Source organism: Halichoeres trimaculatus, unplaced genomic scaffold (genome assembly GCF_033239565.1).
Source record: "Halichoeres trimaculatus isolate MK-OKI-2021-1 unplaced genomic scaffold, fHalTri1.1 fHalTri1_scaffold_2, whole genome shotgun sequence".
In the NCBI taxonomy this organism is placed as follows: domain Eukaryota; kingdom Metazoa; phylum Chordata; class Actinopteri; order Labriformes; family Labridae; genus Halichoeres; species Halichoeres trimaculatus.
This window is the reverse complement of record NW_027437180.1, coordinates 4,828,344-4,850,151: the sequence shown is the minus strand read 5'-3', so window position 1 is coordinate 4,850,151 and position 21,808 is coordinate 4,828,344. Positions and strand designations below refer to the sequence as shown.

The 21,808-nt window shown below is 39.3% G+C and overlaps 2 protein-coding genes across 3 annotated transcripts in view; both read left to right on the top strand.

Moving 5' to 3' along the window:
* The first annotated feature begins 3 nt into the window (after positions 1 to 3).
* On the top strand, positions 4 to 4,896 carry timm10 (translocase of inner mitochondrial membrane 10 homolog (yeast)). The gene is made up of 2 exons (XM_074695734.1): positions 4 to 234; positions 3,790 to 4,896. Exons 1-2 carry the CDS (start codon positions 164 to 166, stop codon positions 3,983 to 3,985), a joined length of 267 nt encoding a protein of 88 aa, XP_074551835.1. The 5' UTR covers positions 4 to 163; the 3' UTR covers positions 3,986 to 4,896.
* A 2,398-nt stretch (positions 4,897 to 7,294) lies between these two features.
* Positions 7,295 to 21,808, top strand: part of unc93b1 (unc-93 homolog B1, TLR signaling regulator) — a 33,893-nt gene continuing 19,379 nt past the window's right edge. Inside the window, exons 1-8 of one of the 2 annotated variants that reach the window (XR_012599839.1) lie at positions 7,295 to 7,464; positions 9,934 to 10,050; positions 10,130 to 10,274; positions 10,360 to 10,513; positions 10,614 to 10,775; positions 16,362 to 16,491; positions 16,594 to 16,687; positions 18,837 to 18,961. Coding sequence is in view for 1 of the 2 variants with exons in the window: in XM_074693294.1 (XP_074549395.1) it covers positions 7,462 to 7,464; positions 9,934 to 10,050; positions 10,130 to 10,274; positions 10,360 to 10,513; positions 10,614 to 10,775; positions 16,362 to 16,491; positions 16,594 to 16,687; positions 18,837 to 18,961 (930 nt within the window). In the remaining variant the exon portion in view is untranslated. The remainder of the gene's footprint in view (positions 7,465 to 9,933; positions 10,051 to 10,129; positions 10,275 to 10,359; positions 10,514 to 10,613; positions 10,776 to 16,361; positions 16,492 to 16,593; positions 16,688 to 18,836; positions 18,962 to 21,808) is intronic. The other variant, XM_074693294.1, reaches the window with a different exon arrangement.

Here is a 21,808-nt window from a genome sequence, read left to right as displayed (position 1 = left end):
TTATTAGGAGCGGAAGTGTTGGCGGAAGTGCTACACACGTGTTTATCTTGCAGATTTGAAGGTTAAAGACGAAGCAAGCGGCAGGTTTTCGGTTCCTTCTGTGAGCAGGAGAGGGTCACCAGGACGGCGTGTTTGTGGTAGAGGTCTGCAGAGAGCGGCAACGATGGATCCCATGAAGGCACAGCAGCTGGCGGCGGAGCTGGAGGTGGAGATGATGGCTGACATGTATAACCGGTAAATGCAAAACCAGCTAACCAGAGAGCTAACTGTCACTACCAGGCTACATGCTGCCTCTATCATTGGGAATCCCATGGCTTCATACATGCCTTTGACTTTAGCTGTCTTCCTGTGGTTAAAGATACAAATTAACAGGTCAGAAAAGCTCATTGAAGACATTATAGTGTCATCTTTTAATCCCAGCTAAACCTTCTGACCCGTGAGTACATTAGCTGCATGTAACACTATTACATCAATGCTCTCTCATGGTGCAGCAATGAAGCAATGCACAATCCAAGAGCATGGTAAGACATTATTATTTGTAGACTCTGAAAAGTCATAGTCAAGTCGGTTTGATTTTTAAACGTAACATAAAACCTGATACCAGTCAAGGACAGATATATATACTACTGACTCACTGACATATATCTGTTGCACCATTTGAAAACATTTTTGTACAAAGTGCTTAACGACAGAAGTCTTAGAAAAAGATTAATAGGACAGCAATTAAATAGTCTAATTAACAAGTACAACTTTAAAGTATTGGCTGTTTTTCAAACTGCCTGCTACCTAATGTAGTAGGTATACTGTATATCACATACTACTTTAGATTGTAGTGTGTGATATGACTGTCCTTTTGAGTCTGTTTTGTAGTTTCAGGAAAGTGGGACTATATCTAATGGACTTTTAATTTGCCTTTAAAACTGTTTTTATACACAAAACAAACTATGGATACATTTTGACATTTCAGGTGTTAGTATACAAATAGATTGCCTGATGGAACATTTCAACAAATCAGTGGTGAAAATACAGGATAAATACAAAAAAAGATATGTTAATTTAAAGGTAAAAAAAAAAATGGATAAAAAAAACAAGTTGGGAGTATGGTAGTATGGTAGGGGTAGAAAATTTTCCTTGACAGGCCTCTAACCGTTCAGGTATGAACAGTCAAGAGAAGCTTGCATTATGATGTGGTGACACCTCATATACCCATACCATTAAATCTAATTTATTTATTTTCCATTTAGGGTGGATAAGGATACGGATAAGGGCCTTTATTCACAAAACACCTTAAAGCTGAAAGTAGCTCCTCACTTGCCAATTAAGGAGAAACTCTCAAAAATTATGGGTGTGTCAGTCCTAATTTTAGGACTCATAAAATTCTTTAAATATTTCTCAAACTATTTTTGCAAGAAAACAGAATGCTAAAGCTGTGAGGAGTTAAAAGTTGTGAAGAGAGGGAGAGATAGAATAACAATGAGCTTCTAAAGAGGTACCGCCTCACTCCATCGAGGGTATAATGATGGAAAAGAGGGAGAAAGAAAAATCTGATGCCATACTTTCTGTGGAACATGTATTTTTTTTGAGGGATTTGACTGAATAATTGATAACCATGATAATCATGTTTGTGTTTGTGTGTATCCCAGTTGTAAATCTTAATAACATGCCTCCCCGGTGCTCACCATGGGTTATTCCAGAATCACAGCCATTAAAAGGCTGCTTATATGTAGATCTGCTAATCGATTAACCAGATACAGCTGATTACAATTAGCACAATAGGCTGTAGGCACAGTATGTCAAGTGGTTCCTGAAACATGACATCATCCATAGCAACGGGGTCAGCTCCACCCCTTTCTTGTAGCTTCAGAGTTCTGTGGATTCCCCAGTAAGAGTTAGTCAAAGATAAAATGAAATGCTAGATAAAAGATAAAATGTTTTTTGAATACAGGTCGAGGTTTGTTCCTCGTTCTTTGATTAAACAGACTAAACAGCCTCATGTTATTTATCTTATTCACATGACAGAGTGTCCTTTCTGCCCCCAATGCTTTCACACGTGTGCATGAGGGACATGGATTCTGGATTCTCTTGGGAAATTGAACTTGTGCAATAACTTCATGAAAACTTAGTCTTTTAGCTCATCAACACCACAGAGTCATATGAATTCAGATTCTGAATGAGTTGTGCCTGAAGATGAGCCTGTTATAATGATAAGCTCATAGGCAGCTGGTGCACACTTCTGCAGCTTCTGATTTTCCTCAGTTACTCAGTGTAACTCACAGACTGTACACATGACTCCACAAGATGACTCTCATTCTTTATTTTGGTGCAGCAGACTTGTGATATTCGCAGTCCCCCCTATTTGCTTTAATTCACTTAAAAGCATACTGAGCCAAACTATACTCCCATGAATGCATAAGCAGTTTAAAGGGGACATATCATTCTGATCCCTGATTTAATACTTACATATAATATAATAAAGTTGAAACCAAGACCTTACACCCCCTGAATTTACAAAAAATGAGATATTGTATTTTTTCTGATATTCTAGAACGAGATTTGATGCCTCTGAAAATAGGTCATTGCCATTTGGCCGCGAGATTTCGACCTTCATGACGACACGAGGATCCTTTCTTTTTATTGTAGTAATCTGATAAAGCAGCTCCTCCTCTGTGATGTCAGTTAGTCACACAACCGCCACCGAGGGATACACCCACCAAGAGCCGACTGACTGAGTGTTGGATGCAGGGACTCTGCTCTGCTCTGCTGAGCAGCTCGGCTTTACATGGTGAATTAGCAGTTAAAACACTGTAGTTTTAGCAGACGTAATACTTGTGAGACTGTGATATTTGCATGCTTGTTCTGACATGCACTGTGAACCTGGACCACAATAATGCTGCGGTAATAACATAGTGAGGAACTGACGGTAGAGGCGATCTTTAGACTACACTTTCAGCATGATGGAAAAAACAGACAGAGTAAAGTGAAGGAGCAGGATGGAGCCCTGTTATAGAAATAGTTTATTGGTGAAGTCTGCCTATATTTCCACGTATAAACTATACATGTTACAGTACCGCTTTGACTCACCACACTGAAGCGTCCTGAGATGATCTGTGTCCAGGTGGATTTTCTTCCTCCTGAGCTGCAGAACCGTCCGGGTCTGACTCGGGGTCCAATACAAAAGGATGTATCCTACACTCTGCCATTTTATTAGTGCTATCAATGCCTTATGGTGAAGTTTTGGCAAACAGCAAACTCGCTCGGTCTGCTCCATTCAATGTGGCTGATTTTGTAAATACTGCCATGCTGCAAAAAACGCCCCCTGGCTCTACCCCCTCCGCCCCTCTGATAGAACTGACCAACCACAGCACAAAGGGCTGTGACGTTGCGAGGTTACTGGAGGTCATTCTCCAAACGGAGCGTTTCAACAAGATCTTCAGAATGGCCTAAACTGAGGATATTGAGAAAGCTATTGTGGGGCAATGAAGGAACTAAATGACTTGTACTGAGGGCAGAAATGCTTTACAGGCATCCTAGTCTGACATAGTGAAAAGGAGAAACAAGCATGATATGTCCCCTTTAAACATTTGCATACAGACATTTGATTCCAGCAGAAGGAGCTTTATCTCTTTGTGCAAGTCTTATTCATTTCAGTGTGTTTGAATATCAAACAGAGACATCATGTAAGGTCGTCTGCATCATATTTTGCCTGGTAGTGGCTGAGTATTACCACATAGAGTAATTTTAAACTTCGCTGCAGTTTTAAAACCTGTCCCCTTTCTCCCCCTCTCCCAGGATGACCAATGCTTGTCACAGGAAGTGTGTACCACCTCATTATAAGGAGGCAGAGCTGACAAAGGGTGAGTCAGTGTGCCTGGACCGCTGCGTAGCCAAATACCTGGACCTCCATGAGAAGCTGGGACGTAAGCTGACAGAGCTCTCTGTTCAGGATGAAGAGATGATGAGGAAGGCAGCTGTTGGCAGCGGATAGAGACACTGATGGACAGATCGAAGTGAAGCACTGTGGGGATTTTAAGATTTATGGGGTGGGTTGTGTTTGTGATCTCTTGAAGATGAAGAGAGTGGGAGGGTTTTGTTGGGATTGGAAAAATTAAGAGTAAGGTCGAGGATCACCTGAGACTTGGACTTGTTGTACTGGAGGAAGGCCTGGAGCAGTATGACGACATGGATAAACTGTTCACAATGGTCACAGGCTGACCTGGATGTGTCAGATTACCCAACATTCATCTTGGTCTGGTCCTACAGAGCCAAGGACTTGGAATGAAGAAAGACCAGGGACTCATGATCACATTTGGAGTCATCCTCTGTGCTTGTTTTTAGGTGCTCTAATACCTTATTGAATCAGCTGTTCTGAACTTAGCAGGTAAAAAAACACTTTTGGAGAATTATCATCCAGTCTTTATTCCTATATCATTATTCAAACTCACAGGTTGGTTGAAAGGTTTCAACAGAGAATGAAATTCAGATAGAAATATTTAACTCACAAGTATGCGCTGTTTACAGAGTTAGCAACAGTTTTATACAAACCCATGAAACTCAGTGAGTCAGATAACAGACTGGGGTGAGGCCTTTCATTAAGGTGGATGCCAAAATGTCTTTTTGTACCAGACGCTATGCAGAGTTCACTCATCAGCCTCTAGACGGCGCTGTGCTGGCTCGTATACAGACTCAGCTATGCTGTTCTGGTTACATGGACGTGTGTCGGCGATGACCTACTCATTTCTCATGCCTCTGTTCACTGTTATGTGATGTTTGTCTGTGGACCATGTTTTTTTTTTGACTGTGATATTTGTTTTCTGTATTGACTCTTGATGAAGCTGCTTTTCATCTCCATATTGAAAAAGCTGTAATTCCCTAATAAAACATGCTATCCTTTTATCTTACCATAATGAGTGGTGTTGATTATGAAACTTGGAAACATTCCACAATCACCCAAAGTCGTGAGGATGTGAATTTTGAAAAACAAGCATTACCTATGGAAGCAAATGGATGGAGATCAGATCTTTTTCTTAACATCATTTTTTTTGTTGAAGAAAATTTATGGATGGAAAGAAATAAGGTAATGTTTTTATCTGTAGTAATGTAAAGCTATTGTTTGAAATGTGACAACAATCAAACGTTGTAAACCCAGCTTGTAGTATAGTTTAGTATCCAGAAGGTACGCAGACAATCTGTTAAGTGTTATTTACAGCCTCTGAACAATACCCAAGTATATGTTGGCCCAGGCCACTTTATACATAAAAATACATACAAAAAATTACCTGGTCAAAAACATACCCAGCAATGTAAAATAGAGTACGCCAGAATATTTCCCTCTTGGACAAGCGGTTTCATGTTTGCAAAGGGTTTAATTCAAGGAAGAAAAATCACTGTGAATGCAAAGAGTTCACAGATAATGCTATATTGTTCCATTTAATTACAAGTACAATAAGGTGCATAATTAGTATAAAACCTTAGTTAACTACCAATAACTGTCTCCAAATCTGCTCCTCTGTCATGTGGAGTCCCACAGTGCTCAGTCTTGGGGCCGTTACTTTTTTTCCTTGTATGTACTGCCTCTGGGGTCTACACTGAGAAAGCATGGAATAGCTTTCCATTGCTATGCTGATGACTGTCAGATTTATGTGCCCTTAAAAGCAAAAGATGGCTTCTCAGTCAAACCCCTCCTTGCTTGTCTTGAAGACATTAAATCTTGGTTGGCCCTTGAACTTTTTAAACTGTAACGAGAAGAAAACAGAGGTTATGGTGTTTGGACCAAGTGGCCCCTGTGAGCCCACCTCTGTCGATCTTGGACCCCTAAAAGTATATCTTAAATCAACTGTCACCAATCTGGGTCTTAAGTTGGACAGTGATTTTAAACTAGACAGCCAAATTAAAACTGTTGTTAAGTCTTGTTTTTATCACTTAAGGCGGTTGGCAAAGGTCAAATCTTTTATGTCTAGGCAACACTTTAAAACAGTGATCCATGCTTTTATCTCATCACATTTACTGTAATGCACTTGTGTGAGTCAGTCCCTGCTCCTCTGTCTGCAGCTAGTCCAGAACGCTGCTGCATGACTTCTAACTGGTACACGTAAAAGAGAGCACATCAGCCCTGTACTGGCTTCACTTCACTGGCTGCCTGTGACTTTTAGAGTTGATTTTAAAATTCTTTATTTGTTTTTAAATGTTTACACACTTGCCCCACCTTACCTCTCTGAGCTTCTTCAGGTCCCTCAGGTTGGCCGACCAGCTGCTCCTGCAGGTACCGAGGTCCAGTAAGAAGCTCAGAGGGGACAGGGCCTTCTCTGATGCTACTCCCTGATTGTGGGAAGAGAGAGGCCCCTTCACTGTCCACTTTTAAAAAGTGTCATATGACCCATTTTTATTCTTTGGCTTTTAACCTCAGCAACACTTAGTTTCTTTGCCCGATCTTATTCCCTTTGATTTTCTTTTATTCCCCTTTATTTGTTTTTATTTGCTTTTAGATGTTTTTACAATGTTTTCTTTTCCGTGTCTGTTTTTCCTTATCTGTTATTATCATTTTATTCTGATCAACCTATACAGCACTTTGTTTACAGCTGTGGTTGTTTTTAAAAGTGCTCTATAAATAAAGTTGGTATGGTATGGTTGGAATGAATTCTTCAATAATTTGATAACTGCTTAAATCTTTGCTTTCTTTAGATTGAACAAAATCAATTGCAATCTGAACTTGCATTCTCAATTTTTTTGTTTAAAAAATAAAGTTTTGTATGAATTGAAAACTGCTCCAAATGCGACTGGGTTTTCTTCTTGATAGCAATTATCTTAACATGAGGCATCCCTATTGTTTGAACTGTTCCTTTAGACAGCTAACAGTAATCACTCCACAAACAACAAATATCCACTAGTATCTAGATTAACATGTTCAACACCGCAGTAACTGAGTAGCCACAGAGCAAAAGTCACTTATTCCTCTGTTATAATGGGGGTCACTATCTGACCGAGGGCTCAGCAGTTAAAAAAAAAAAAAAGATATTGCTTCCCTCTGCTAACTTGTAGTCATGGGGACTTTCTCTCTGTGTGTAATAAATGGATTCATGTTCCCCTGGGAAAATCCGACCTGCCAACAGATGGTGGAGCAGCCTTCACCAACCAATTTTGGTGCTGATAATCTCAATTTAAATAGTTGATCGTGAACAGGAAACTTAATAAAGTTGAAACTATTTTAAGATCACTAAAGTCCTCATAGTGCCTTAACTGACCGTGAATTTTTTAAACGCGTCTGTACCTTTAAGACGAACAGTGAAGCAGACTGGAGTGAGGAAGTGGAACTACTGACTTTCGTTTCCTTCGTGAAACTTTTATTTATGCCCTGTTGTGCCTCGGAAAGGGGAAGCACATGAGGAGCTCAGAGGTGAGCTGAGTGTTTCTGCCTCACAGGTGGACGGCTGGTCACCTCTGGTGTCTGCGAGGAGCGCGAGCGACATGGTGAGTGACACTGAAGTTATCTACACTTTGAAAAAAAGAGGTGTGTTTATTTAACCAAGGTGTGTGAGAGAGTTTAAAAACACGACTTTTGTTCTTAGGCAGAGTTAAACTCTGCCTGAAATACTACAGTGCATGTTAAATTACGGCTTGTGATGGGTGTGAAAATCGGCTCAGTGACAGATGTTATGGTTATTGTCAGACAGCAAAATCACTGAGCCGTTTATCCTTAAAGGCACATTACACGAGTTTTAAACAGGATACTTGCGTGATAAGAGCAATTTAATTGGCAGACCACCCTATATTCAGAATAAATTCAATGGCCCTGTGCTTAAACCATAAGTAGGGGAGAATGGGGTTGGTTCTCACGCTCATCGCCTCTCGCCACCAGAGTGCGCTGTCTCCAATACTGTAGTGTGGCAATTCACATTATGGGGATTGGAGCTCACCCACATAGTCTCCTCTAGACTTAGACAGCTGAACTTCATGTCAAATTGTAAATATTTAGCTCCACATTATTTTTCTTCTTGGCTTTTACACAACAATTATTACCCTCAAATTGTGTGCAGGGAAATATACGGTTTAGATTGTTATTAGCTAGCCAACTAGTTGTTACACTGTTGTTAGCTTCCCCTCCCTAAATGCAGAACACGCGCTGTGTGTAGGGCCCCAAGATCGAGAGAAACATTAAAGTCAAAACACAAAGAAGCTTGTGCTTCACTTGAATAAACCCCAGCTGCTAGCCTGCTAATCATGGAACAGCAGAGAGGATACTTCTGCCTAGATGTGGACTGGAGATCAGATTTCCCAGCTGCTCTGATCATTGTGCATTGAAGGTCTTGTGAACTGCATACACACTCACCTCTGTTGAAAAAAGAATGGTTGACTGATAAGATGGTGATGATATGTTGGCTCTGTTTTTTTTTTTTTTAGCTTATCAATCTTTGCTATCAATGGAAGTTATCATCATCTCTTCTACAGTTCTACAGTTTCATTTTGCAGACGCTTTTGTCCAAAGCAACGTGTTGCCATTAAGTGCAGGAATTTAATTTAATTTAATTTTAATTTAATTTAATTTATTGATCCATTTAATTTTCCTTTTTTTTTTTTTTTTGGGGGGGGGGGGGTGTAGAATAATCTTACAATCTCTTTGTGATTTTAATTTATAACAATCATATAAGATCAGATAAGATAAATTAAGATAATCCTTTAAGCAACCAACAGTACAGAAGTTTACAGTGTTGTAGCAGCAAACAGCAGTGTAGGAATATAGAACCTAAGAACAAAATGTAAAAATATTGGCATCACTATATCTAGTCATAGAAATATCATCAAATCAAATCCAAATCAACAGCATCAGTTGTAGTCATATTTGCAGTAATTGCATTTTAAATTTTTATTGGGGGGGGGCTCAGAAAGAAATACTGCTTGGGCCCCGGTTTTGCCAGGAGCGGCCCTGTTTGCTAACCATTATGCTAACAAGAAATTCCTGTCGGGGTTGTTCGTAACATTCTCTTCAGGACTGGTGGTCACATATGTACAAGTTATAGGCTTAATAGGTGTTTTCTGTTCATGTTCCTTGCTCATTTTAAGAAGCATTAAGTTATGTATTACTCAACATGTCAACGCAATTAAACTTACAAATGTAGTTCTGCCTTCTTTCCTTTTTTGAAATAACATTGTGACAAACAACCCCACAGTGTGTGACAACCATCCCTGTGATGAGGTTGATAGTCACAATGTGCCAGAGTATCTTTGAATTTTAATTACCTCTTTGTTACTACGGGTTGGAAAATGAGAGTGATACACATTTCAAGCAGACACTTTATGCTTCAACTTAATGTAGGAATGTCTATTAAAACATGTTTTGATGATGAGCAATTCACACCAGAGTAAAAAGTGTGACAACCAACCCTGTTCTCCCCTATGCTTGACATTTATCTTGTTGGAGAAAGTCAGTGAACTGAACTGAGGCCTGTGAGCCGCTCAATGTGTGATGATGTCCGGGCTCATATCCTCTTTTTTTTCTTGCTCTCGTATGCTGTGGTTTTTCATTTAAGAAGAAAAGGAACCAAGTTTTTAGAAAGTACGTATGTAAACTTCACAAACTGTCTTGTGACTGTAAAAAGCTCGAAGGACAAAATAAAACCCAACATCAAGCATGATCCAGTTTCAAAGGGGTTTAAGGGACATGAGCACTGACAAATCTTATTAGCCCAGCTTTCCATTTAAACTCAAGGACCTATCGTGGCCTGAGGTTCATCTTCATACAGCCCCCAGCCTCCAATATTTTAGCAGTGGACAGAAATCCAGCTAGATTTCCCATCTACCACCTCTTTTTTGTTTGAAACCAAATGTAACCACATCCAACAGACTCTAAAAAGTCAAAGTTTCTGGCATTGTTTGGTTGGATGCTTGTTGAATGGTAAATGAACCAACGTTCCAGCCTGTTTTCTGTGTTTTGGACACTAGATGGAGGCAGCTGATTGTGAAGCGTTGATGAAAGATCCAGATCAGCCTGCTGCTCCCCCTAATGGTGGCCTGAATGAACTGCTGAATGGAGGTCACGAGGCTGACGTGCAGGGCCAGGTGAGCTGTTTTCAGTGACCTTGCATGATAAAAATCCACCTCTTCAGATGCCATTCGAGCTGACTTTTTTTCATCGCAGGTGGAAGAATTTCTGGCAGCCCCCCCGGCTGAGTACAATGAAGAGGAAGAGGAGAGAAAATACTACAGGAGGAAGAGACTGGGAGTGATAAAAAATGTTCTTGCAGCCAGTTTTGGAGCCATGATTGTGTACAGTGTGTACATGGGTGAGTGTCTTTAAATGAGCAAAGAAGACGCTGGCACACATGCTTTGATTTGTTCTTGAGTTCTGAGTGGTTTTACTTCCTGCAGGCCTTCTGCAGATGCAGCTCATCCTCCATTATGACATGACATACCGGGAGGTGAAATACAGCAACCTCGGTTTGGAGGACATCGATCGCAAGATGCTCATGGGCATCAACGTCACACCCATCATAGGCCTGCTGTACACCCCCATACTCATCAGGTGGACATATGAATAACACTTCCTGCTCAATAAAACAGTTATTTTTAACCAATTTGTTCTTGTTCAGCCTTGTTACTCTCCATATTTTCCTCACTGCCAGGTTTCTTGGTACAAAGTGGATGATGTTTCTAGCCTCTGGAATCTACGCACTCTTCGTCTCAACCAATTACTGGGAGCGTTACTATACCCTGGTACCTTCAGCGGTAGCTATTGGTGTGGCCATTGTGCCCTTCTGGGCCTCCCTGGGGAATTACATCACTAGGTAAGAAAAAGGAATTCACTGTGGAGCAGTGGGTGGCTGAGGGTATTTCATTCAGAGCTGAAGCCTGACCTTTACGACGTCAGAGCAGACTGAAGGTGGAGCGGCATAATAAGCTGAGATCTCGTCTTGTTGTACACTCACTGCATTTCAATTAGACCAAAGCACAAACTTCAGCTTATTACACCCTCTGCAGTGAAAAGACAAGCATTTGATCCAACTTCTTTGAATATTAACTCGTTCAGATCATGTCACATTACTATTATTGTTTGAACAAATACAGTCATTGACCACTTTGTTAAGTACACAATGCTATTTCTGAGCTGGACCTCCTTTAGCCTTCATAGCTGCCTTATCCCTTGGTGGCATAGATTCACCAAGGTACTGGAAACATTCCTCAGAGGTTTTTCTCCTTATTGACACGATAGCATCACACAGTTGCTGCAGATTTGTTGTCTGAACATCCATGATGAGAATCTCCTGTTCCACCACATCCCAAAGGTGCTTTATTGGATTGAGATCTGGGGACCAAGGTTATAATAGTTTTGGATTTGTCAGCATAGTTTAGTTTTAGTTAGTTTTGACATTGTTTTTCTCACTATAGCTTAGTATTAGTTAGTTTTAGAGAGGGCATTCTAGTTTTTATGTAGTTTTGATTTTTGCAAAAAGGCTTAGTTTTAGTTTAGTTTCAGTTTAGTTTTAGTTTTTTCATAAATTATTTGCCAGGTGCAGGATTTAAAAAGGTCAGTAAATATTCTGGAATACTGTTTTTTTTCAAGTCCAACATAATGATAGAATAATACATAAAAATAAAAATAAAATAATATAAACTTAATATAAAAAATATAGATATGAAATATATAAAAATAATGTTAACATATATCAATTAAAAATAACATAAATTATTTAAAAGAATATAATATGAGCTTTAATAATCAGAAACTTGGACTCTGTAATGTAAAGGCAGACTCAGATATAATTAAAGTCAGACTTACATGCAATTAAACTATTACAGATGCTCTGATTTATTGCTCCACTACGTTTCGTCACAGCACAGCGCACAGCCTGTAAGTGCAGTAAACCATCATGTCCCGGTACGTCGCTATAGTGGTGCCGTACGGCGCTGACAACTGCCGAAAACTGTCGTAAAATTGGTTAAGAAAATGTGTCATATTAATTTAAATCCTAAAGGCTAAATATTGTCAAAAAACGATAACTTTTCTTTTCTAGTTTTTATTAGTTTGAGTTAACTGCAATGCGTTTTAGTTTTAGTTTTTAGTTTCGTTTTAGTTAACTAATATAACCTTGCTGGTGACTGTGGAGGCCATTTGAGTACAGTGAAGTCATTGTCATGTTGAAGAAAGCAGTCTGAGATGATTCCAGCTTTATGACATGGAGACATCAGACATCAGAAGATGGGTACACTGTGCTCATAAAGGGATGGACATGGTCAGCAACAATACTCAGGTAGACTGTGGACTTTAAACCATGCTCAGTTGGTACTAAGGGGCCCAAAGTGAGCCAAGAAAATATCCCCACACCATTACACCAGCAGCAGCAGCCTGAACCGTTGATACAAGGCAGGATGGATCCATGCTTTCATGTTGTTGACACCAAATTCTGACCCTACCATCTGAATGTGGAGCAGAAATCCAGACTCATCAGACCAGGAAACGTTTTTCCAATCTTCTATTGTCCAGTTTTGGTGTTGCTGTGTGAATTGTAGCCTCAGTTTCCTGTTCTTAGCTGACAGGAGGGTCACCCGGTGTGGTCTTCTGCTGCTGTAGCCCATCTACTTTTATTTTCTCTTTTTTTGAGCCATTCTCTCTAGGGATGGGTACCTTTCACATTTGAAACGATACGGTACCAATGCCCAGTACCTGGTAATCGGTACCGTTACTCAACGGTACCACTTTTTGGTACTTTTTTGGCTGTATGTGGTAAAAAACATCAATTCGTTTAACAATGAAATATATATTTCTTCATTTTAACATATTGCTTCTTCAATGTATAACCTTATAATGCTGTGCTCATGTCCAGTATGGAAAATTGCCCACTCTTCTTCTCCCTCACAGTCTCAAGGGTGCATTTAGGTACCTAAGGGTACCTTTTGATTTCGCACGAACCAGTACCCGGTACTTTTGACAGAATTGGGTCGGTACCTTTAAAAGTACCTTATTCGGTACCCATCCCGAATTCTCTCTAAACCCTAGAGATGGTTGTGGGTTAAAATCCCAGTAGATCTGCAGTTTATGAAACACTCAGACCAACAGTCATGTCATGTTCCAAGTCTTAAATCTCCTCTCTTCCACATCCTGATGCTCAGTTTGAACTTGAACAGCTCGTCTTGATTGTGTCCACATTTATGAAGTTGCTGCTGATTCAATATTTGCTTTAAGGGCCAGTTGAACAGGTGGCCTGTGGGTTTAAAGCGTAAAGCTGAATGTACGTTATTAATGAGAGTGGTAAAAATGATGGTGCTCATATAACTCATGCTTTTTGAAAACTCTCAATGAAGGAAAATGTTTCCTAGCAGTATTTTACTGACCCACAGTCAGAACACAACAAATATTTTCATTAGGTCCCACATATTAAATTATTCTGAAGTTGGTGTGAAAACAGAAAAAATTGTTAGGTGAGACAACTGACATTTGGAAAAATCAATATAATCATTGTTTTTGTGAACACCACAATAGGGGAGCCTAGTGTAAAAGGTTAAATCCAGCCTGTGGTACTTTTCCCTCATGTCACTCCTAATTCTTGCCTTGTTTCCTGCTCCATCCTGTCCTCTCTTTTTTCAATCAAAAGAATTAAAAAACCCAAAATATCTTGAAAAAAAAAACAAAAACAAAAATAAACAGCAATAAAAGACGGAGTACTTTTAACCTTTTATTTTTTTCACTGACACTTGACACATGTAGTAACCATTATTTTTTCTGATTTTGGGTTAAAAAAATCAATCAATCAATCAATAAATAGAACTCTTAAAAAATGTTTGTTTGTTTTTTTTATTCACAGATTTAACACAGCATTTCATTTACAATCATGGGTAACGCTCTGCTGCCCCTTGCTCCTGAATGTCTCGTGTTTGTGCTGCACTTTTCTTTTTATTCACATGTGTTTCTGTTTGAAAAGTACCTTTTGTCCTAAATGTTACTCCTTCACTCAGTGTATTTTTTTTTACAGCCCATAAAGTACATTAATACATTTTAAAACATGCAGAAAAAGTGTTACTCTAAATATCTGAACTATGTCAAAAGTAAATGTAATAACTGAAAGGAATAGGGGAGGTGGGTAAAGACGGGGTCTGAAGGAACGTTTGTTCCCTGTTTGTCCACATGAGTCACACAGGCAAACAACACGAGCGTCCATCTGACTGCTGTAGTCATTTTTCACTCCCCCATCCTCCTCTTCATTGCCTTATTTTTCACTTTCACATTCACTTTTTCTCCATTTCCCCACTTTCTTTTCACCTTCTTTGACTCTTTTTGTTTTCACCTTTTATTTTCTTCTCTTATTGCTCCTTTTTTCACGTTTCCACCTCCTCCAGCTTCCTTCCCCACATCTTCATCTCTTTTTCTTTCCCCACCCTTTTTGTTCCTCTCCTTCTCATCTTTACTTTTATCATCTTTTTCTTTTACCTTCTTGTTTTTATTCTTTTGTGTTCTTGTGTTTTTCTAATTAAACTAGACCAGCTCATGTTAATGCTGAGCATCTGCAAACAGAGGACTGTATGTTTTTCTCCTCTTATCTTGTTTTGAACCAGCCTCTGAACATCTGTTAAAATATAACATGTTATCAAGTCAGCGCACTGAACTCACACAGGTCAGCTCCTCCACCTGGGCGCAGTCCCCTCAGTGGTCAGTGGCAACAAAACAATGTACAAAACAAATATTTTTGTTTCCATGGTTTTCTTGACTCCAGATGAATTATATTTTACAGCGATGGATGAAATATGCATTTGTTAATGGCTTTTGCTTTTGGAAGACATTATATGACCCTTCACCATCAGTGTTAAATGCCCCCCAATTGGGGACCACGACTCTATCAGACTGATTTGCTCCTTTAAAGTTTGGTTTTCTTCTGTGAGAGACTGTGCAGAGTACAGGCAGCTCTCAGGCTTTGCTAAACTTTAATATTTCTTGGGTTTCTGAAGCTGTGTTGAAGACTCCAGCGCAGTTGCCTTTGGAAACTTTTACACTGGAGTACTGGTCATAAAAATACAGTTTATGGTTGAATTTGGTAAATTTCTGTCTTGGGGTTACTGTCCGAAGCTACCTACAAAATGTCTCTCTTACTTTCACGCTGTATTACTCCAACCACAGTCTCTTCTACAGCAACCTGTTTCTGCTTTGGGCACTAAGAGTGCAGATGTTAAATGAACCGGCCTTGGCCTGGACTATTTTTATTCAAACTATGTTCAGATCAGTCATGTTGGAGCCGCACCTCAGAGGGTTACACCATTGTTTGTCTGACTCATGTTTGCCAGTTAAATAACAACTGTCATCCTGTTGTGTTTATTTTCTAATGAATTCTGTATTTAAAGACTCATTAAAACCACCATGTTTTTACAAGACAAGCTTTGGTACGAGGATAAACAGAGCTTTGTTTGAGTGCAGACAGACGGTGTATTCCTGCAGAGGATTTATCAGAATCACAATTAAAAATACTTAACTTATCCTGGAGAGAAATTCAGTAGCTACTCTGATGTTAGTTTCACATTTAGAAGGCATTCATTGGAGACATGTGCTTATAGCAGTTAGGGATGGGTACCGAATTAGGTACTTTTATAGGTACTGACCCAATTCTGTCAAAAGTACCGGGTATCGATTCATGTAAAATCAAAAGGTACCATGTTTAGGTACCTGAACGCATCCTTATGACTGTAAGGGAGTGGAAGACTAGGTGATTTTCCATGCTGAACATGAACAAAGCATTACAAGGTTCTATATTGAAGGATAAATATGTAAAATTGGAAAAAAAACCAACATTTTATTATAAAACAAATTAATATTTTTTTGCAACATAAACACAAAAAAGTACTGAACATTGGTACCGTTGAGTACTGGCACCAATTGCCAGGTACTTCCAATGTGAAAAGTACCCATCCCTAATAGCAGTATGCTAAATTAAAATCCTCAAATGAAATGAATCTCAGACACTACGGGCGAGACTGTCATCAAGTGTTGTACAACTTCTTTGTATCAGAAAAATTGAAACATATTTAAAATCCTGAAAAAAAATGTTACAAATGTTTCCATGTTTGCTGCTGTTTGAAGGTTTATTCAGAGACAAAGTTCCTGTACCTACATCTACTTTTAATGACTGAGAGGATCAAGGGCAGGCTGTGTCTATATGTTGGCGAAACATCTAACCTTGAATTGCACAGTGGCACATGTATGTCAGAAAATTGGAATAGAGATTTTATTGAATGGTGTGCATGTGTTGGTGGCTGAATGTGACACGTCATATTGAAGCACTTTGAATGGTCTCAAAATAAGGAGGCTGCTCTCATCCACACACAAATGTGCACGTAGAAGTGAGGATGCTGATGTGTCGTGTCTGTTTTCTGAATGTTAACACATGCAGGATGGCACAGCAGTACTATGAATACGCCAACTACAGGGACGAGCACGTGCAGGAGCAGAGGAAGCTTCCTAAGGGGGTTTGCCACAGCTACATCATCGTCTTCCAGTCAGTCTTCAACATCATCTTCCATGTGAGTCTTTGGTGATCACTTCTTCATTGAGTTTGCTTAAGTTTATTGTCAATATAAGGAAAAAATGAGCATCAGTAACTGTATTTTCCTCTTCTTCATCAGCTGAGTTTTGTCTTTGCGGAGTTCCCCATGGTTTTTTTCCTCAACCAACACCTGCGTGGAAACGATCACATTCTTTCCAGCGTCACTTCCTGCGGTAAGGAAAATGTCCATTTGTCTCCACATGCCAGTCCTTACAGACACACACCAGACACCTGAGGTCAAAATGATTAGCCTGTCCATGAATCATTATGTTTGTAATTAATTAATTAATTAATTAATTAATTAATTAATCAATTAATTAATTAATTAATCAATTAATTAATTAATGAATTAATTGCTTATTTTTTTCCCCAAAACGTCCTGAGTGCTGTTATACAGATCAATGAATTTTCAACAAGGCTTTTTCAAAATCTTAGTTCTATTTTGGATGCTCCCATTACTTTGTTCACAGAAACAAAATTATGTCTTAAAAAATAAAAACTATCAGTCATAAATTATCAGCCTCCTTGAGAAATGACCTTTTTACTAAATCAAAGCACAAACCACTTTGCTGCTTAATCATGTGCTTTAACTTGTAATGGGGCTCGTAATCATCAGTCAATCCAGTTCAGACTGAGGGTTGTCCTACATTTCACACACATTAAAAATCTCAGCTCAGGTTATAACCTGTCACTGGAGCTGAAAGCATCATTCCACAACAAAAGAAATCACTTTATACTAGACTTTAAAAAGGATTTTTGTTGCTTACAAAGCAGGAGAAGGAGTTATAAAGTGAACACAACATTTTGGAGTGTCAAGAAATGGAGTGAGAAGTATCATCAAGATATTCAAAGAGAAAGCCACACAGTACTGAACAAATCAGACAGAGGTGGGAAAAGATTTGAAACTGGACTCTGGAAAGAAAACTAGAGAAAGAGAGATGTGTACCTCTAATGAGCTGAGAACAGCTACTAAACTACATGAGTTCATGACTTAGACTTTACCGAGTCAGAAACCATCTAAGTGTCAAAGAAGACGGTCTGTAAAGCAGACTGTTGTGGAGGATGCAGACCAAGAAAAATCCACTTCTACTGAAGAGCGCAAGAGAGACATCTTCAAGCCAGCAGACTGAAGGACACCAAGGATAATCTGGAGAAAGATTAATCATACCTGAAGCAGGAGAGGCGTATAACCCAAAGAAAAAAATCCTTACAATTAAACACTGTGGTTGGAGTACCATGCTGGATGCTTCAGGGCCCAGACTGAAAGTAGGAATTTCCTCAATGTTGAAGTCATGAAGAAGAAGGATATGTGAAGATTTGGAAAGAAAACCTGAAGCAGTCAGCAGCAAAACTGGGACAGGGTCTGGGTCTGGGTTGTGGCTTTGGCCCATGACCCCATGACAATGAGCCGCCAAAACATATAGGGGTCCTAGTGAAGAACCCCCCCTCCAAAAAAAAACAAAAACCCAACAACAACAAAAAAAACAAACAAACAAACAAAAAAACAAAAAACAAAATGAATCTTATTGATTGGCCTGCACAGAGCCCTGACTTAAATCAGATTGAAAACCTGAACTGAAGACCAGGGTCCATCCATGCCAGAAGACCATCAGATCTGTTGGAGCTTGAAAGTTTTGAAGAATGGGCTTATCTGGAAATGAGTCAGAGAAGTGTTATGAATTAGAACAAATGACTGGATGCTGCTGTTCAGCATTAAAATAACAGACCTTGCTGAGTGTTAGCATCGGGGTAGTTTAGAATTTTGACCTCAGCTGTGTGTATTAAGATCCTGTCTCATCAGTCTAGATCAGCTCTTTGACTCTACTATATACTGACAATACCTCATTTTTAATGACAAATGTGAAACGGTTTCTTTTTATTTCCCTAGCAGCAGAAACAAGACCTCACTCTTTTCACCATCCTCTTCATGTCAGGCTTTTTAAGTTCACATGAAGTGGAAGTATCTTTGTTGGCTTCTGTGCTTCAGTGGGCAGCAAGGTGCTACTATGGAACAGAAAGTGCAACACTCCTGCTAAAGCTGAAATGTTTTTCCTGGCAATGCTTCTTTTTTATTGTAAACAAGAACAGGAGTGAAACTTCTCACACCACATGGTCACAAACAGCTTCTGCATAACACAAAACCACAATCACACATGGAGTTTTATTTCAGACTGCTGCTCTGTTAGTCATTCATTTAGCTACGACCACAGCTGTTCTGAACTGAACATGCTGGTTTTCTTTCATCACTGACTCTGCTTCTTCTTCGTCTTCTTCTTCTTCTTCTTCTTCTTCTTCTTCTTCTTCTTCTTCTTCTTCTGACAGGAGCAAACATCAGTGGAGTGATCCCTGGATTCAACACCACCGTGCTGGATAAGCTGCCTCGCTCCATGACGCTCATCCAGGTGGAGAGTGTGCTCATGGGCTTTGCCTTCCTCGCAATGCTCATCGTAAGACTACAGTCCTGCACACAAGCACACATGCACACACAAACACACAAAAAGTGACATAACTATTAGCGCTGAATACTAGTGTTGGTATCAGTAATTTGTTATCGGTTGTTTTGGTAAAAGTGATACCGCACTGCAAAAGAGGGGATCCTGAAAACAAGATAAAAACACTGAGGGGCCGTTTACACAACAATGGTTTTAGAGTGAAACGCAAAAGTTTTGTTGCGTTTCAGCCTCGCGTTTACACTGAAATGGCGTTTCAGCTGACCTCAAACGCAAACTTTTGAAAACGGCCTCCAGAGTGGGATTTTTCTGATACGCCCAACACTGTTGCCGCGCAGCGTTGCTAGATGGGAAATATAAAATTATCGTACCAGAGTCTCAAAATTATCGTATTTTGGGGGAAATTATGGTACACCCAACAAAATAATCAAAAAAATTTATAATGATCAAAATAACTGCCTTATTGTTGGGCGAAAGTCACAATTGATCACTCTGTTAAGTGTCCTCCAGGTGAAATTCATTTTAGACGGGAGCATTAACTTTTTCTCAAAAGAGTAGTCTTCAAATTAACATCTTCTTCAAGATAACTTCATCACATTAATCTCTGGAGCCTCCTAAGGGTCACGATGAGAGGTTCTTTTGTGTTGACACCCTTGAAACAATTACTTATCAGCCCTCCGCTTCGGCTCCCGCTCACCCTCGTCCTTTCTTTCGGTGCTCATTTTTTCTCTCAACTGACGAGAGACTTCCTGACTGTCTGAGCTCCTATGAGCATGATTGGCTGTCAATCGTTCTGAGACGAATGACACTCAAACTATGATTGGCTGGAAACGTCACATGATATAAGATGCATTTAGGGTTTACAAATAACTCAGTCAGACTGGGGTAGATCTGTAACAACCACACAAAATTGTCTAATCATCTTACATTTAGCCTTTTTTGGAATTATTGATCGTACAGAGGGCTAAATTATCGTACAAATACGATCATTATCGTACGTCTGGCAACACTGTTGCCATGTAAACAGTAAGCCGGCGTTTTCAGTGGAAACGCTGACGTCACACTCTGCCTCGCGCGCATACAACAGGACAACAGTACCGTTGTTATGATCGTCATAAACTACCATGTTGTGCTTGTGCTGCTCAATCTGCTGACTGTCTTTATACAACATGAGCATCTGTTGCTCCACATTTTAACTTAGTATTCCCCAATTCACCAGATGATCAGCTCAACTCTACTTCGGTGGAGATTTCCCAAAAGCGGCTTCTGGACAAGACAGTTGTAGCGCCAGCTACAGGCCTGGCATGCTTACTACAGCGTTTTCAGTCCATCAGCGTTTCTGTGTAAATGCAGGTTTTTTTCACTGCGTTTTCACAGCGTTTTAGTGTATTCAGATGAAGCGTTGTTGTGTAAACAGGGCCTAAATTTGATGAGAAAATTTCTTAGGATATACCACATAGAGACAAAGTTTTAAGGTTGGTGTAATAAGCAGCTTCCTAGAAGAAATCCTTTCTGCAAACCTTAAAAAAAGGAAAATAAAACTTAAAGATGATTTTTCCCCCTCAGGAACAGCTGTTAAATTGTTATTAAAAAAACCTACCCTTACACTGATGAGAGGTATATGATTAACTAATAGTATTTCAACATTTTCAAAGCAGCTGTCAGAAAATATGGAAACAAATTGAGAGACATACACTTTTGATGAGACAAAAATAAGCAGTGAGAAAGAAAACACTCTTTAAGATTGATTTAGACACACTGAAAAAACTGTTTGTTGAATTAACCCAATTTTATTTATTTTAGCAGTTGCATGCAATATCTTTATCTAGATAATTTATTTAATCTTAATGTAAATGTTATCTTTAAGTTATTTCAAATTAATAACATTTGTTGTGTTAACTCAAATACACATAGTAGAATTTAGTCAAATTTCCTAAGAGATCACAACTAAACCCATGTTCATCGAACTAAATTGTATTGAATTATTGAATTGACTCATTTCAAACCGCGAGTGAGGAGGGAGTGCAGTGGATATTAGACCCAGTTGTACACTAAGATGACCGGCCAATGGCACTGGTTTTCTGTGCTCCACATGGCATGGACTTGCTATCTGTGGCATGGACTGTGCACCTTTAAGCATGTTTAATATTCTATATGTTAATAAATGAGATGTGCTGATGGGCTGAAATTATGATGAGAAATGACAAACTGGGTTTTGTTTCAGTTATAGTCAAATTACCATTACTGAGAGAGTATTTTAATTGGAGCCCTCGCTGTCGTGGAGCACAGACGGCCAGGCAGCCAGGACAAGCAGCCTTTGCCGTGGAGCACAGCCAGGCAGCCAATGCCATGGGGCACAGCCAAGTAGCCTATGCTGTGGAGCACAGACAGCCAGTCAGACAGCTAGCCAGCGCAGTGGTCCCTGCGTGGTATCATAATGTGCATCAGGGTCTCATATCCACAGTGTTGCCTCCTCACCCATGGTTTTTCCTTTTGGGTTTTGCAGATTATTGAGTTGAAACAACTTAAAACTTTATGTTGGATTAATGCAAAATATTGATTTGAAAAGAATTAAAATATTTAATTTTTGACGTATTAAGTTGTGTTAATTGAACTTGTTAATTTTATTTCAAAGAACTTAATTAATTTAGGCGTGACTGATTGAAGCAATTTATTTAAGTTGGTCCAACTACTTCTTTTTATTAGTTCACTGAAAAAACTGTTTTGTTGAATTTACCCAATTTTATTAATTTTAGCAGTTGCACGCAATATCTTTATCTAGATCTAGATAATTTATTTAATCTTAATGTACATCTTATCTTTAAGTTATTTCAAATTAATAAC

Coding starts and splice junctions, on each gene's coding strand:
- timm10 (XM_074695734.1), top strand. CDS start 164: ATGGATCCCATGAAGGCACAGCAGCTGGCGGCGGAGCTGGAGGTGGAG. Junction 235..3,789: donor ATGGCTGACATGTATAACCG/GTAAATGCAAAA, acceptor CCCCTCTCCCAG/GATGACCAATGCTTGTCACA.